The sequence below is a fragment of the Nelusetta ayraudi genome, unplaced genomic scaffold (assembly GCF_046127955.1).
Source record: "Nelusetta ayraudi isolate G7.1 ecotype Tasmania unplaced genomic scaffold, CSIRO-AGI_Nayr_v1 ptg000018l, whole genome shotgun sequence".
Lineage (NCBI taxonomy): Eukaryota > Metazoa > Chordata > Actinopteri > Tetraodontiformes > Monacanthidae > Nelusetta > Nelusetta ayraudi.
Window position 1 is genome coordinate 3,104,463 of NW_027466068.1, and position 15,383 is coordinate 3,119,845.

The 15,383-nt window shown below is 45.4% G+C and overlaps 1 protein-coding gene and 1 long non-coding RNA gene across 4 annotated transcripts; both read left to right on the forward strand.

Annotated features, from left to right (window-relative positions):
• The first annotated feature begins 3,662 nt into the window (after positions 1 to 3,662).
• On the forward strand, positions 3,663 to 4,487 carry LOC142887654 (uncharacterized). The gene is made up of 2 exons (XR_012926573.1): positions 3,663 to 4,031; positions 4,426 to 4,487. It is a non-coding gene; the product is annotated as an uncharacterized LOC142887654 (long non-coding RNA).
• Positions 4,488 to 6,746: 2,259 nt separating this feature from the next.
• On the forward strand, positions 6,747 to 14,309 carry vsig10 (V-set and immunoglobulin domain containing 10). Of its 3 annotated transcripts, none has more exons than XM_076025793.1 (9): positions 6,747 to 6,882; positions 6,974 to 7,298; positions 8,239 to 8,531; positions 9,343 to 9,618; positions 12,011 to 12,295; positions 13,050 to 13,163; positions 13,354 to 13,366; positions 13,773 to 13,918; positions 13,995 to 14,309. In XM_076025793.1, exons 1-9 carry the CDS (start codon positions 6,831 to 6,833, stop codon positions 14,087 to 14,089), a joined length of 1,599 nt encoding a protein of 532 aa, XP_075881908.1. In that variant the 5' UTR covers positions 6,747 to 6,830; the 3' UTR covers positions 14,090 to 14,309. The 3 variants fall into 3 exon arrangements, 2 of the variants coding, with proteins under 2 accessions (XP_075881908.1, XP_075881907.1); XM_076025792.1 differs by having other exon boundaries at positions 6,974 to 7,288; positions 8,226 to 8,531; XR_012926611.1 differs by lacking the exon at positions 13,354 to 13,366 and having other exon boundaries at positions 6,974 to 7,288; positions 8,226 to 8,531.
• The last annotated feature ends 1,074 nt before the right edge of the window (positions 14,310 to 15,383 follow it).

The following is a 15,383-nucleotide window of genomic DNA, read 5'->3' on the forward strand; positions in this document are numbered from 1 at the left end:
ACAAAACACTGCTGGCAGCGGTGCTGCGTTCAAGGTTCACCAGGAAATGTCGGTGCGAGTTGGTCCTCCCCAAAATGTGCTCTCTTCAAACGACTGAGGAACTTGATTAATTATACAATTCGATATTTGTTGGTCTTGGCTTCCAACCAGCTATTGAATTTGAGATGCTTTTTTTTTTTTTTTTTTACAGGTTTATAAAGCTTTCAATGGTTGTAGTACAACGTATTTTGTAAGACTTCCTTTTATGTTATGAGCGTTCTTGACCTTATTGGGTAGTTTATAGTCATCGCTCTTTCTCCCCCCCCCCCCCCCCCCCCCACCCCTGTCATGTGTCTGGCCATCATGACAAGCAGAAGTGTCTCTGAATGTCAATGATGGCTGACAGACTGACATTCTCAAAGGTAGAGCTTGTGACCCGAGAGTGTGAGCCACACGGGTCGTTTTCGGCCGCCGAGGTGGCACCGCACCACTCCAGGTAAAGGGTCGGGGGGGACCCCGGGCACAGCGTGAACCCCGCCAGGAAGAGGCCTGGAGCAGCGAGCCCGCCGGCCAGAGGGCACCCACCCCACGAAGTGCCAGGCCAAGACGGCAGGGAGGCAGACACCCCAGGAAGAAGGGACACCACCCAGGGCTGACAGGCAGCAGAACCCGGCCCCCGGATGGGGACCCCAAGGGCAAGTGAGACCAGAACCATTCCCACAACCAGAGCCCAGCCCCTTCACCCACGGGAGGACCGGTACCCAAGGCAGGCCCGGGCCTCCAGAACCCCCCCACCACGGGCCCAGTATGGCGCATCAACTGCCCCCCACCACCCCCACACCCTCAGACGCCCCCGCCCCCCGGTGATCCCCCCGATGTCAGGGAACAGGACCCCCCACCCCCCACCCCGGCCCCGAGGGCCACAGCCACGCCCCCGACCCTGATGCAGGTAGAGCTGACCCCCCCAAGGAGAAGTCATCGCTCTTTAATTGCTCCTTTATTTAAAATCTGCAAAACTCAGATGTTGCTGTTTTATTACCTGCAATTATGATGTCCAGAAATATGTTTTTCTGTCTTAATGTTTTGACAATAAACTTCAATTCCCACGTCTTTGGTCTGGCTTTTCATTCAGTTTAAACTTATTTTCTGCACTCACGTGAATGACACAGCGTCATTTGTAAATGTTTGACCATTTTGAGATTAGTTTGTCTTCTTCCATTGCAAAAGACAGAACTCTGCCCCCGGGATGTTGGGCAATCTGAAAACAAATAAAAAAAACAAACAAAACTTTATTTTCCACCTACACGTGAACTGGACAAACTTGCTGGCGATAATGTGGATGACCACCAGAGAGCAGTATCGTCCCGCTGTCCGATGGCTTGTGGTTTGCTCAAACATCTGTCAGTCACATTCTTCCTTAGCTCGTCCCTCCTCCAGCAAACCGTGCTCCACTAACTCACTTCCTAAGACCCTGGAAGTAAGGTAAGAGGTAGAACACATTGAGGAAAAAAAAGGGTCGAATCAACAAACCTTTCAAAGACAACTCAAAGAGCACGAGGCCTGAGTGAATGGAAAAGGGTCCAGCTGTGTGAATGACGTGCAAAGGGTTGTAATATACTGGCATAAAATAAAGCCCCTCAAAATAACAATAAACACAGAACAAAAAGTAGTGTTTAATCACATACACGAGCACAAAGTTACATGTTGGAAAGCAACTACCATTAAAAAACACAATTTTTGTTCAGTTAGGTCTGACAGCTGTTTTTAACAAATTTTTGGGTGCGGAATCCAAAACTGATCTCAGTATAGATCCCGGTTTTCTTAAACAAAACAAAAATATGAAGAATACTGCACTTAACAGATTTGTGCTTGTTTTACAAAAACAATTTCAAATATTGACATACAAAATGAAATATGAAAGAAACAGGCATGACTGCAATGTTCATTTAACACTATTATGTTTTCACGAAGGATATGGCTACTGTAATTATAATTGTGTGCAAGTAAGAGTTTCCGCTGACTGAGGCATTGGTCTTATAGCTGACGGTAGATTAGGATATTCTATTTTACTTTTCTTGTTAAATCCTGATGTTTTCTACTAAACAAAGGTATCAGTCTGTGCAATGATCTTTTGCTCTCGCTAAACCATGGGGATACCAAATGCCAACTTTTCGCGTGTTCCTTTGGTCCACATTCATAAACTCTCGACACACTGCTTGCACACTTTCTCCTGATCACAGAGTTTTACTTTAAAATATGCTTGTTTGATAAATGCACTGATGTTTGCCCTCTGGCTTGGAATGGTGAAACTACTACAAATATAGCAAAAAGGAGTCAGGGTTGCTTAGGCATTTAAGACGAGAAGTAGCAGGAGCAGACATGATCTGGAACAAAGGAAATACATACCTATGGAAATAAAACACTAAGATGGAATAGTTACAATCTTTGAAAACTAAAAAAAAAACAGCATAAAACGAGATAGAACTCACAACGGTATGATCATGGTTACGAGGTCAAGTGAAAAGCCAGCACAAATTCTCTTAATTCCTACTATGCTAGCTTTCTGTTTGTAGATATTGATAGTACTGACCTATTGGGAGCTGCACACACCTCTCGCCGCCCTGTCTCAATTTGTGTCTGCACAAACAAGTTGCCACGTAGCTGAGTAGATGAGTCCAGTCTTAATCATCTGGCAAGTCTTACTACAGCTAATCAGTGGAATTTTGCTTACCTGGAAGGTAAGTTGTGGAAAAAAAACTTGATGTGCTAGAAAAAAAAATGACTGCAATTTTGTAATCAGCGTGCCAATTTTAGTTTTAATCAGCATAAAAATCTAACTCTACAGAGGTTTTTTTTTTTTTTTTTCAATTAGTGTCCCAGTGTTATCAATGACATACTGATGGGAGATGGATGAGTATATGTATATGTATTGACACTAATGACAAGTTTGTACAGCTGTGGTATTGCACTGTCCAACTCCATGTCTTTCAGAAACAGCAAGAAATCACACAGCTTTCCTGTGTTGCCCTGCAAGTCCTGGTTTGAAAATAGGATTTAAGGGTTTCAGACCTCAGTCTCCCTGAATCAAAGCCATAACTTCTTTGGACGCTCATATTATCTGCCATTATGTGCAACTTGTTGGCAGCTTGCTCGTCTCGCTGGAGCTACTTGCGCGAGGATGGTGTAAAGTGTTACCGCCTGTGAGCGCTTTGTGACGGGGGGGCGGCTCAGTAGCTCCCGCTGTGTCAGAAGTCAGTCTCCAAACACAAGCAGCTACGGTCTACAAAAACGCCAGAAATAGATGCTAGAATTGTCGCTAGACGTTTTTAAACAAAGACAAAGTCGCTGAGAGGATCAACAGAGTCCCCAGATTGACTCAAAACAACGGAAAGAAGAACTTCTCGGCGGATGTTTATACTTTAAGATCGCTGATTCGCTCATTTCACTGTCAATCAAAAAGGGATTCAGCCTCAAACAGATCATCCAATCATCATGCAGAAGCCGAGCGTCCGGGCCAACCGATCATCCGGTGGGCGGGAACAATTTATCCAATGACCGTTGAGTTTCGCTGCAGCGTAACAACCCACTCTTGCTTCCCCGTTGGATTCAACAGACGCTCAGCGTCTACACGCGGTGTAAGCCAGCTGCGGGGATGGATGAGAAGGAAGTCGTTTCACCAGGGCCGGCCCAAGCCTCCACGGGGCCCTAAGCAAAATTTGATTTTGGGGGCCTCTATTTCAGCCGGTATTGATTGTTGATCATTCACACACCTACATTGAGTTCAATGCAGCTCTGGCAGTGTTGTTTACATCCTATTGACGGCCTGACATGTCTTTACACATGTATGTATTACACGTTGAAATTATGCTGTTGCTGTATCTCCAAAGGTAAAATAATCAGAAACATAAGTAATACCAATGCAAACTTAATACGAATTATTTCAATGAATGCATCATGGAGCACGTCTAGGGTGCCACATATGGTTTTCAATCTCAAAGGGTAGCACATCCAGCTACAAGAGTGTCCTGGGGTTGATTTACACAACATTCCAAGTTCATTCATTCATTAATTTTCCATACCCGCTTAGTCCCGACCTCAGGGTCACGGGGGTCTGCTGGAGCCTATCCCAGCTGTCTTAGGGCGAAGGCAGGGTGACACCCTGGACAAGTCGCCAGTTCATCGCAGGGCCACATAGACACAAACAACCATTCACACTCACATGCACACCTACGGACAATTTAGAGTGTTCCATTGACCTCACATGCATGTTTTTGGACTGTGGGAGGAAGCCGGAGAACCCGGAGAGAACCCACGCAGACACAGGGAGAACATGCAAACTCCACACAGAAAGGTCGCAGGCCCGGAATCGAATCCACAACCTTCTTGCTGTGAGGCGGCAGCGCTAACCACTGCGCCACCGTACATTCCAAGTTATAAAGCACAAAGTGAGGTATATCATCTAGTCCTACTGAAAGTAACAAAAATAAACAGGTAGACAATGTTCTTACTGTAAATGTGTCATCTGGTTTATTATTTTTGGTTTCAAAAAAGTGCAACAGCAAGTTGCAACAATAAGTTGTAGTGCAAGAACAACAAAAACTTCCTTTTTCTTTTCTCTGTTCCTGAGGGATATGTCCTTTTTTGCAACATTGTTTCGCCTAACCACCTGTGCTTTGGATGCGCAGTGTGTACTGCATGTTGGGAGCCGGCGTTACACTTTTTTTTTTTTTTTTCTTGGCAGGAGGCACCGGTGCAGCAAAGCTTTAGCTACAAAGGCATTAAGAATCACTAGGTCTACATCAGCAGCTGTACTCTGTTGAAAGTGTCTTTTTGTACAATAATATATCTTTGATCATATAGAAATCATCATGGGGAAAACATTTTTTTTTTTTGATATATTTTTTTAAATTGCTCTTGGGGGCCCCCTAGTGGCCTTGGGGCCCTAAGCCGTCGCTTACCTCGCTTATGCCTTGGGCCGGCTCTGCATTTCACTGTCACTTACCTGCGATAAGTAGCTGATTCTGAACAAAAGATGATCGCGTACACACAACAGTTCGTATTTGACCACTTATTTTCTCCCATTTTAGGGGAAGCTGAGCTTCCCTTGCAGTCTTAGAGGAATCGCCTCTGGTGCATGTATATATGTACTGTATGTACAGTATGAATGAGCATATGTAAATGTAGGCATGTGTATATATATATATATATATATATATATATATATATATATATATATATATATATATGTATACATCCTATATATATATCTAGAGAAAGGGGTGAGAGCTAACAATGTATGCTTCTTCTCACTCCTTTCGAATAACAAGATACTTGTTTTTTTCTGTTTTAATAATTTTGCTTCATCAAATTTTCTTTCTATATTATTTTGTGTTAAAGAATTGCTTAATAGCAGTTAGGAAGCATTGTCAAATTTGCATTTTTGGAATATTAAAACAAACAAACAAACAAACCACACAATCAAGCACAAATACAGTTGTGCGGTGTCAATATTGACATAGTAAATGAAAACATTTTAAGGCTCACACAAATGACCTATTTTTCAAATCTAAAACTTTACATTTTTTTTTGACATGGTTGAGTATAAAACAGCTCAAATAGTATAAAAGGCAAAGAATAATCTTTTACCAAACCATATCTGGAAAATGTTTCATGACAGAGAGGGGGGTTATAATTTAAGAGAACAATTGAATTTGAAGGTTGTAAATTCTCGCTCAACAAAAAAAAAGTTTCTGTATCTGTGGAGTAAAATTGTGGAACAGACTGACTGACCACTGAAATTTAAAAAAGGTTTAAGCTTAATTTTGTTTAAAAAGAGATTATTATTAAGAGAAATTATTCTTCACAGATACTCTAGTAATGAATTAATTAATAATGGTGATGGTGGTGATGATAATGGTAATAATGATTGTTATTATTGTTGTTGTTGTTATTATTATTATTATTATTATTATTATTATTATTATTATTATTATTATTATTATTATTATTATTATTACATGGTGTTCATGCTATAAGATTAATGTAGCAGAGCATGGGTATTTTATGTATGAATGTATGTATATGTATATGTGTGTTTCTCAGTGTGTATATATGTATATGTATGTAATTATACATATGTATAAGTATGCATATACTGCATATGAATGTATATATGTATATATAAATAGGTGTGTATGTGTATATGTGAATATATATGCTAAGGATATGATTTAGTTTGAATATGAAACAGTATATTTTAAAGGGTGGGATTAAATAAATTTGTACTTCTATTCCTCATGTAATCTTAAATGCCGCTTCTATTTTGTTTTTGTTTGTTTTTTTTTTACTTTTTTTTTTTTTTTTTTTTTTTTTTAAATTTTAGCTGTTTTGTTTTTTTTGTTTTGTTATAATTTACATGATCGAAATAAAGTATTCAAATCAAATGAAATAAAATCACGCTGATCTACCTATTCCCACAGGTAGTAATTAACTAGTAACGAACCCCAGCCACCGAAATCCGGTGAATATCTCTTTAAGCAGGTGAGGTTAGGGTGTGGTTTCCCCGTGACTGACGGTTCCGGATGAACGTGCTCTAGTAAACAGAGAGGATGGGACATCACTCCGCACCGTGACACACCGGACACCTGTCCGCCAGCAGCGCTGAGTCCCGTGCTGACTTTCACGATGGAGCCGCAGGTGTCCGCGGTGTCCACGCAGGTTAATTAAGTCCCAGAGGGCGGCGACTGGAACATTTTTCCTTGTTTGAAAAAGAAGGTGGGAGTGGGGTGGGGTTGGATAAACATTTGTGTTCACTTTCTTGTGAGGGCGATGCGACCGATGGGAAAATTAGCATGAAGATAGTCGCCATTGCTGCGCTGCTACACCTGTATTCATCCGCCTCAGGTGAGTTTCTGCCTGGCACCGGTGACACGGGTCAGTGGGAACCTGCTCCATGTTTCACCCTCCGCTCGTCACTCTTGTTGCTCTGTCACAGCGGAGCCCTCGGCTGAAGTCCCCGCCGACACGGTGCTGACAGCCGCGCCGGGCGACGTCGCGCTACTTCCGTGTTACAGCAGCGGAGGCGGCAGCGGCGTCGTGGCGCCGATTTTGACGATATGGATTAAAGACGGACAGGAAATCGCGCGAAGCGGCGCGGCCACGCCGGAGGAGGGGCAGCGAGTCGCCGTGTTGCGTGACGGGAGCCTGAGTTTTGCCGCGGTCGTCGCCTCGGACCAAGGCAACTACCTGTGTGACTCCACCTGGCCGGACAACAGCAGCACCAAGGCGGGGGTCCGCCTCCATGTAGCCGGTAGGTCCCCCTGTGTGTGTGTGTGTGTGTGTGTGTGTGTGTGTGTGTGTGTGTGTGTGTGTGTGTGTGTGTGTGTGTGTGTGTGTGTGTGTGTGTGAGAAGGGTCGTCCTCTCTCTGTATGGCTCTCTGATAAAGAAGCTGCTGTACAGGGACACCGGCGTTGGCAATACTGGACCCTGTGACTAAGAATCAGTCTGGGCCAACCTCCAACCTCTCATGCCCGTGTTTAGCATCCATGTTTAATAACTGCATCCTCTGGGCCCGATGACTGCTGTGCTGTGCCCATAGATGGATAGATGTCCCCCCCCCCCCACCTTCCACAATGTAAGTGGCCTTCACCCACAAACCCAGAAAGCTGGACAGGCTGCAACAACACATGGGTGTTAAAGGTACAGGATGTGAAATTCTGCCATCTAGTAGTCAGATTTTAGATCGCAGCACTCTTTCGCTCACCCCCCCCCCCCCCCTAAGTTCGCCAGTGAACTACGTTGGCCTGCACACACAAACCTGAATACCTCGCCTACCTTCTTGTTCTTCGTTGGTTTATTTCACAAATACGAAACGCGCTTTCAGGCAGCTGGATTGTCGACACCAAGCATCCTTAGAAACATGATGGTGTAAGATGGCAGCTATCTGGGAGCGAGACCCTTGATCTATGTGCATTCGTATATATAAATAAGAACTGTCGTAAGGGTAGGAAAACCAAATGACTTCTACTGTGCTGTCAGTATATTCTTTTATTAATGTATTTATGGGCAGTATGCTAAGCTTTTACCAAATTACACACACTGGACCTTTAAATCACAACATCACTCTGTCTATCATACATAAACAATATAATGTGTAAATCACAGATTACTGCAGTAGTCAGGAGGCCCAAAGATGAAATGTTGGCAACAATGAGATGATGGATCCTTCTTTTTTTTTTCTCCCCAGCGGATTTGACCACGTCCATCTATCCCGCCACTGCCTTGCCCAACGGCACACGGTACACCAGGCGGGGCTCCAACGTGGCCTTCACGTGCTCCTCCCAGCAGCCTTGGCAGCTCACCTGGGCCTTCAGCGGAGCCTCGGGTCAGAACGAGTCGCTGAACTCGACCTCTGGACGGGAGCTGAGCCTCAGGATAGACCACATCCAGCCTGATGCTCAAGGGCTTTACAGCTGCAGGGCTGCGAGGGCCTCGGCCCAGCAGGCAGCCAGCAGCAGCAGCAGCAGTAGCAGCACGGAGCTGCTGGTCTACTGTGAGTATTAACACTCGCTTCGGCGGGAGAAATCCCACTGATGTTCAAAATCTCCGCTTTAAGGCGTCCTAGTTAAAGGGATATTTCACTGTATTTCCTTCTTTTTTTTTTTTTTTGCTCTCAAATGATTTTTTTTTGTGTCAACTTGGTCATGTGAACAATGCAGTTTTCCAACAGCTTGCCTTATAATTTAGATATTATATATATATATATATATATATATATATATATATATATATATGATATATATATATATATATCATTTAAACATAAAGTGCTCCATGTGCACACATTCAGCTTCAGCCTTCAAGTTAGACTCACGTTTAAAACAACAGATGAAGTCCTTCTAACGCAGCCATGGAAGGCCCAGTCCCCAAATGCGGCCCGTTAAGTTTTTTAATTCGTTTGTTGTAACTTTGTAACTTTTTCAATTGGCTCCTGTTTCCTACATATCCAATGACATATTTTTTTCCTCCTATGAGGTGGCTCACCAAAACCCTTCATCCACCTGCTCCCGCTCAGGCCCCTCTGTCACGATTTAGAACCCATTGTGGCCCCACCAGTCAAAAAGTTTGCCCACCCCTGTTCTAATGCGTGAGGGCTCCATCATCTCCAATTGATTGATTTATTCCCGCTTGTGATTGTGGGCCCTGTGACTAAATAATGTGTTTGTTCCTCCCTCCCACATATAGCATATGAATAATAATGTCCTCATGAAAATACAATGTTTCAACTTGGTCCTGTTTCCCCCCCCCATGAGATAACAGTGATAACAGTCAGCCTCCGCCGCCTCTCTGTTGCTCCCGAGCAGATGTTCCAGACAGACACCCGCAGTGTGTGTGGGGCCCAGCGACAGACCCCCAGCACTTCCACTTCAACTGCTCCTGGCTGGGGGCGTATCCCAGCCCCAACCTGACCTGGGTGGACGAGGGGGGGGCCGGCGGGCAGCTCCACCAGTGGGCGCTGGCCGACGGCCTGTCCCTGAGGCTGAACCGGTCCGAGCTGTGGGACGGCCAGACGCTGAGGTGCCGTGCCCAGCACCCGGTCCTGGCCGACACTGACAAGACCTCCTGCTCCTTCACCTTCAGTAAGTCTGGTCAATCAACCATCATCGGGACAGAACCCCCCCCGCCCCCCCCAACCGACCCGCTCAGTCTTTATGTTGCTTCCAACAAGAAAACAGTCTCAGTTTCATTTCCAGCAGGTGTTTTGGTGGTTTTGGCATTCACTGTGTAAACAGATGACTTTGAGCGCTGGACTTCCTGAAGAACCACCGCCTTCTCAGAGTGGACAGAATTTGTGTGTGTGGTTTTTGAGGAGCGTCAGTGTGTCTGGGTTTCCAAAACAGGCGAGGTGCATCGCCCCACTTGGAAACTGGCAGTAGAAAACGGGGACACTTCAGGCTCCCATTGAAAAAAGAAAACGCATCTACACTGGTGGCCAAGCTGATTCAAACACAGTTGAAATGTGACCAACAAATATCAGGCTTTAAATTTAAAGCTACCTTAAATTATTCCTTATGTGCCTCTTTCCTAGTTGTCTTTAACAGCGTGTTCATGCACTTTGTAAGGAGGTGTCTGCTGTGGACTTGATGACTGAAAAAGGAAGTGTGGAATATCATATCTGCACCGCTCAGCCTCTGTTTCTGCTGATTGCTCAGTTTTTCAAGCCCCCCCCCCAAAAAAAAAAGAAAAATAATGTCGGACTCCAACGTGACAATTTTCTTTCTTCACGGTTTTGCAACGTGTTATGTCGGCCAACTGCGACAGGGTTCCACACTGTGTGTCCGCCAACACAAACACATAGCAGATCATAGCAGTAGAACAAGCTGCTGTTGACGGAAGGTGGACTGATGTTTGCAGCAGTGACGGATCGATCATGTTTAATCTGTGTTGCTCTGCTTCTTCCGTCGAGGCCGGTAGGTGGGGCAGTGTTGGGTGGGGCAGTGTTGGGTGGGGCAGTGGTGGGCGGGGCTGGTGGGCGGGGCCGAGAGGCAGAGTCCAAGCTGTCACTGGGCCAAGACAAAGTGGACGAGCTTTTGGGTTATCTCGGAGAGACACCAGCGCTGGTCACATGACCGGCCTGTGAACCCAGACTGGAGGCTCCTCGCTGTGGGGCAGCTTTTCAGCAACCAGCCGTCAGCTTTACTTTCACCAGGTGTTCATTTTGACGTCTGCTCGCGTGAACTAGTGTTTGGGTCGAAGCACTCTTTGATTTTTAGTGATGTTCCTTTCAAAGGGAACCAGTGAGTGACCAGCACCTGCTCTGGTGGTGGTGGAGCAGCAGACTGGGGCCCGGATGGTGTTTCAAAGGGAACCAGTGAGTGACCAGCACCTGCTCTGGTGGTGGTGGAGCAGCAGACTGGGGCCCGGATGGTGTTTCAAAGGGAACCAGTGAGTGACCAGCACCTGCTCTGGTGGTGGTGGAGCAGCAGACTGGGGACCGGATGGTGTTTCAGATGGTAATTTTGAATAATGCTCAGATGCTGCTGCTGTGAAATGTTGCTGATTCAAGCCGTGTCTGCAAGACCACCTGGGAAAGAATTTGCAGTGAAGCTGTGGCCCAGTCAGATTGCACACTGTAGTGTCATGTACCTGCGTAGCTGCATTGCATGTTGTCTCGGATCTGCCGTCATGGCCTCACTAGAACTCGACTACAACTACGTCCTCATGGCAAATGGCCAGAAGGTAAAGACACCCTGGAAGGTTTACTGGAGTTTAATACACACCAAACTGAATGCAAAAAGCCCCCACCATCCTGAACGCAGGAGACCCCTGGTTGAAAAGAAAACTGAGCTCACCACACAAACGTACGTGTTTTTCAACCGCTGTACCACAGCCACACTAGCGTACCATAAGATAATGTCATTGGTGCACTAAAAAGTTATCCAATTTCACTTAATTGGTTCTGAAAAAAAACAAAAAACCTTTCCATTGTGAAGTGACTGTGCTTTAAAAGGAATGTGAGACTATTCCCAGGTTTCACATTGAGTGAGTAAAAATACATTAAGAGACTATATTCTCATTTTTAGGCTAAAAAGTGTAATTTTATTATATTTTTGGTTCGCGGTGTGCATGGGATTTTTTTTCAATGAAAAAAATGTGCAGTAGCTCAAAAACGGTTGAGAAGCACTGCTCAAGGAGGACAGGGAAGTAGCTTGGAGTGCATAAAGCTAGTGAGAGCTAACCAAGCAGCTGTCACGCTAGCGTTTGCTACTCCACTTCTGCCACAACATGATGTTTGCTGAGGATGCTGGAGATCACTGTGTGTTTTTTTTTTTTTGGAGGGGGTCGGGGTGTTTTACAATGATGAGTGTACGAACTGTATGCTGCAATATTGCGACGCTTCTTTAGCCTGAACACACTTTGCTCGCTCCAGGACGGATGTCGCAATGCGTCCGACGACACGTCTCACTTATAGCGTTAAACATCCGACGTGACAAAACGTGTGACACAATCGGGTTCGTTCTCCTGCCGCAGGGCCTCCGTTCCCCGAGGGGGAGCCGCTGGTGACGGCCCCGCTGGGCCCCAGCGTGACCCTGACCTGCAGCGAGACTACCTCCATCCCGCCCGCTAACACCACCTGGAAGAAGGGCCTGCAGCAGGAGGACATCACCGCGGGCCCCAAGTACACCCTGTCGGGGGAGGGGCCGGACTTCCAGCTGACCATCCACAATGTCAGCAAGGACGACGAGGGCGTCTACTTCTGCCGCAGCGAGAACCCGCTGGCCGTCCGCGAGCTGGAAGTCTACCTGACCGTCAGGGGTGAGCAGGGACAACAGACGAGAGATTGGGGGGGGGGGGGGGGGGATATCAGTCATTAAGAACACACAAGTTGAAAGCAAATACCCAGAACTGTTTCGATTGGTCTGTGGCTTCTTGGGCAGCTGTATATGTATATTTATAGAGAAAATGTTGGGTATTTATTTTGCAGGACAAACAATTCAATTTCACTATTTTTCTCACTAGACCTGATAGAGAGAGAAAGGAAAAGATAGAAAAGCATTTTATTTTTTGTGATAAAGTGTTGTGGAATAAATGTGGTTCCAGAGAGTCCACCAGTTGAGACGCACTGGTATAAATAATAATAGTAATAGTAATAGTAGCATAGTAATAGTTACGTTATTGCATTCCATGTGCAAACAACAAGACAAGACCACAGCAATAACAAATAATCTAAATTCAAATTGGCACAAAAGACATAAAATCACACCTCTTATGCGCATACATACATGTATGGGAGCCCTGTGGAACCACAGCTAGTTTCAATTACAGGTTTCAGTTTATTTTGTATCGTTTTGGTTTTAATATACACAAATAATGCTGTGATACGGAGCAAGTTGAGCCCAAGTCAGAGTCACTGCGGGCGTCGCTTGCAACTGCTGGAATGCTGATCAACTTGCTGCTCCTCCCCTGCTGCTCCTGATCCCGCCGCTCCTCCCCCCTGCTGCTCCTGATCCCGCCGCTCCTCCCCCCTGCTGCTCCTCATCCTCTGTCGCTCTCACCTTCTGTCCCGCAGCCTCCTCGGCCTACACCGGCGTCGTCATCGGGATCTTCATCGCCACGCTGATCGTGGGCTCAGCCGGCGTGCTGGCTAAAGCTCTTTACTCCAGCCGCCACCGGATGTGCCTGGGTAACCCTGCTGCACCGGGTGGCCCTGCCCCCTCTCATCAGTGGAGCCTCACTGTGACTGTGTCCATTCATCCATATAAAAATAAATAATAATAATCCCCCTCGTGTAAATATTCCCACAGTTAAAACAAAGACTAAACGATCGCACCCCAATACTGATTTCGCAATTTCCTGTTTCTGTTTTGTTTCAGGAAATGGCTTCGGGTGAGTATGAGGCACTGTGCCCACCATAACCACACACTTTTTTTTTCTCTTTTCTTTTCTTTCTCTCTTTTTTTTTTGTTTAACCAAATTCACAATGACAAACACGCAATTGTTGAAAGTTTTTGTTTTGGGCTCTGCAGCACCGCAGAAAACTCTTCCTTCTTGAGTGTGGCTGTTTTATTTTTATTATTTTTTTTTTTTTGCTTTGCTTTCGGATGCGGAGCCAGTTTAGGAATTTTTGATTTCAGCTTTGGAAGCTGATGAATGCTGCTGCGTTTTGCGTACGAGTCGTACAGCAGCTGTCGACCAGCAACTTGGAGCCCGAATGAGTCTCGGGTTATTCCCGACTGCTTCCTGGAGCCTGCAGGTGAGTCCTGACGTCATGACCCTGGTGTGTGCTGTGCAGGCCAGTGGACGCAGATGGAGGAGGAGATGTGCTGAACCTGGTGGAGTCGGATGAGGAGCAGATCTTCCAGGACACCGTCCCCCGGCTGCCCCCCGTCAGCAACGGCCGCAGCACCACGCTGGTGCAGATCCACCGCATTCCTTCCAGTGCGTCCTCTTTGCTCGCTGTTGCAACTCCCTCCCACAGTCACACGCTTGTGAACACGCCGCCGTTTGTTTCCAGGTGATCATGAAGATTTGGAGACTGCGGACACGAGTGGCGAACAGCCGGAGGAGACGATTCAGACGGAAGAGCCAGAAGACCTCATCACATATTAAGATACTGGGGTTTTGTTTTTAAGCTACTTCTCTTTTTTTTTTTCCTTTTTTTTTTTATTGTAGGCGAATGTTAGTTACTCCCAAAAAGAATGTGATACAAATCTGATGTAAAAAAAAAAATAATAATAATTATTTGAGTAAAAATGGGTTTCAAAGTGTATTTCTCTTTGTACAATGATGCTCTGAATCAGTAAAGAAAGCTGTTTGGACAAAATGTGATTTGGACCGCCGCCCTGTTTCACACACGTCACGTACAGCCGGAGCTGCGACTGACTCGCTTAGAATGTCGGAAATGTGGTGGAGTGACTTTGGAGTCCCGACAACGAGGGCAGTGAACTGATGAATGATGAATGAATTTTTTTGTTTAGACAATTGTCGCAATAGGTATGGAAACATTCCTCACGTTGGCTCTACAGTGTGTCAATAATGCAGAAGGCACAAGCGGCGCCGGGGTTAAAACGTGTGTAATACAATATGAGTTGGTAAGAACGAGGTGTCCCTTCTTTATCGGCTATTGTCTGAACCACAGTTACAAGCATGAATTTTTAACCTTCCGCCGTGTGGTTTACCCATTAGGCAAGCTGAGATACAAACAGGTTATAAGCGCCAAAGTCCATTCTGAATGGGAAAAAAATGAAAAAGCAATCACAACACAAAGGAAATAGCGCATCCTTGAAGAATTTCTGCCACGCCATAAATTTTTTTTTCTTTCCTGCAGCTGCAAACACGGCAATCAGTCACATGGGTAAATATTTAATGACTCAGGTATTTCCTACTGTAAACACATTGGGAGGGAGAGGGCGCGTCCAGGTTCACACAGTGGGATGATTTACACACATCCGTGTGTACTTAAGATAATCAAGTGTTTCTGATGATGATCACGTAAATAAATACATTAAAAAAATGGACCCTATAAATGTTCAATTTATAGGGTTCAACTATTGTTCCAGTTTTCAAACATTTAATTTTCCTGCTGGATCAAAGAGGAAATGAACCGTGGCACCATTCAGACGCAGAACCTCCCTCAAACAGCAGATTTAGACCTCTGTTTGAACGGAATAAAGACACTTGTCACTGACCTCAGACAGACGTTGGTGAGGTGTCAGTGCCCTCTGTGACATTGTATAGGGCTAATTTCCACAACTGCGTGTTGTTTGCACGCAATTTCTGAAAGTGCAGCAAGCACGGAAGAAACACAGATGATCGTGGGAAAACATTTAAGTAAAGTGAGTTTTGCACAAGATGAGGCCTTAAAAAAAAAAAGAAGAAAAAAGACCCACAATAATGTTTGTCA

Bases quoted from the DNA above. Each gene is read 5' to 3' on its own strand.
- vsig10 (XM_076025792.1), top strand. From the start codon at position 6,831: ATGAAGATAGTCGCCATTGCTGCGCTGCTACACCTGTATTCATCCGCC. The intron at 9,619-12,010 runs GTAAGTCTGGTC...CTCCTGCCGCAG, and splicing joins CTCCTGCTCCTTCACCTTCA to GGCCTCCGTTCCCCGAGGGG. The intron at 12,296-13,049 runs GTGAGCAGGGAC...TCTGTCCCGCAG, and splicing joins AGTCTACCTGACCGTCAGGG to CCTCCTCGGCCTACACCGGC.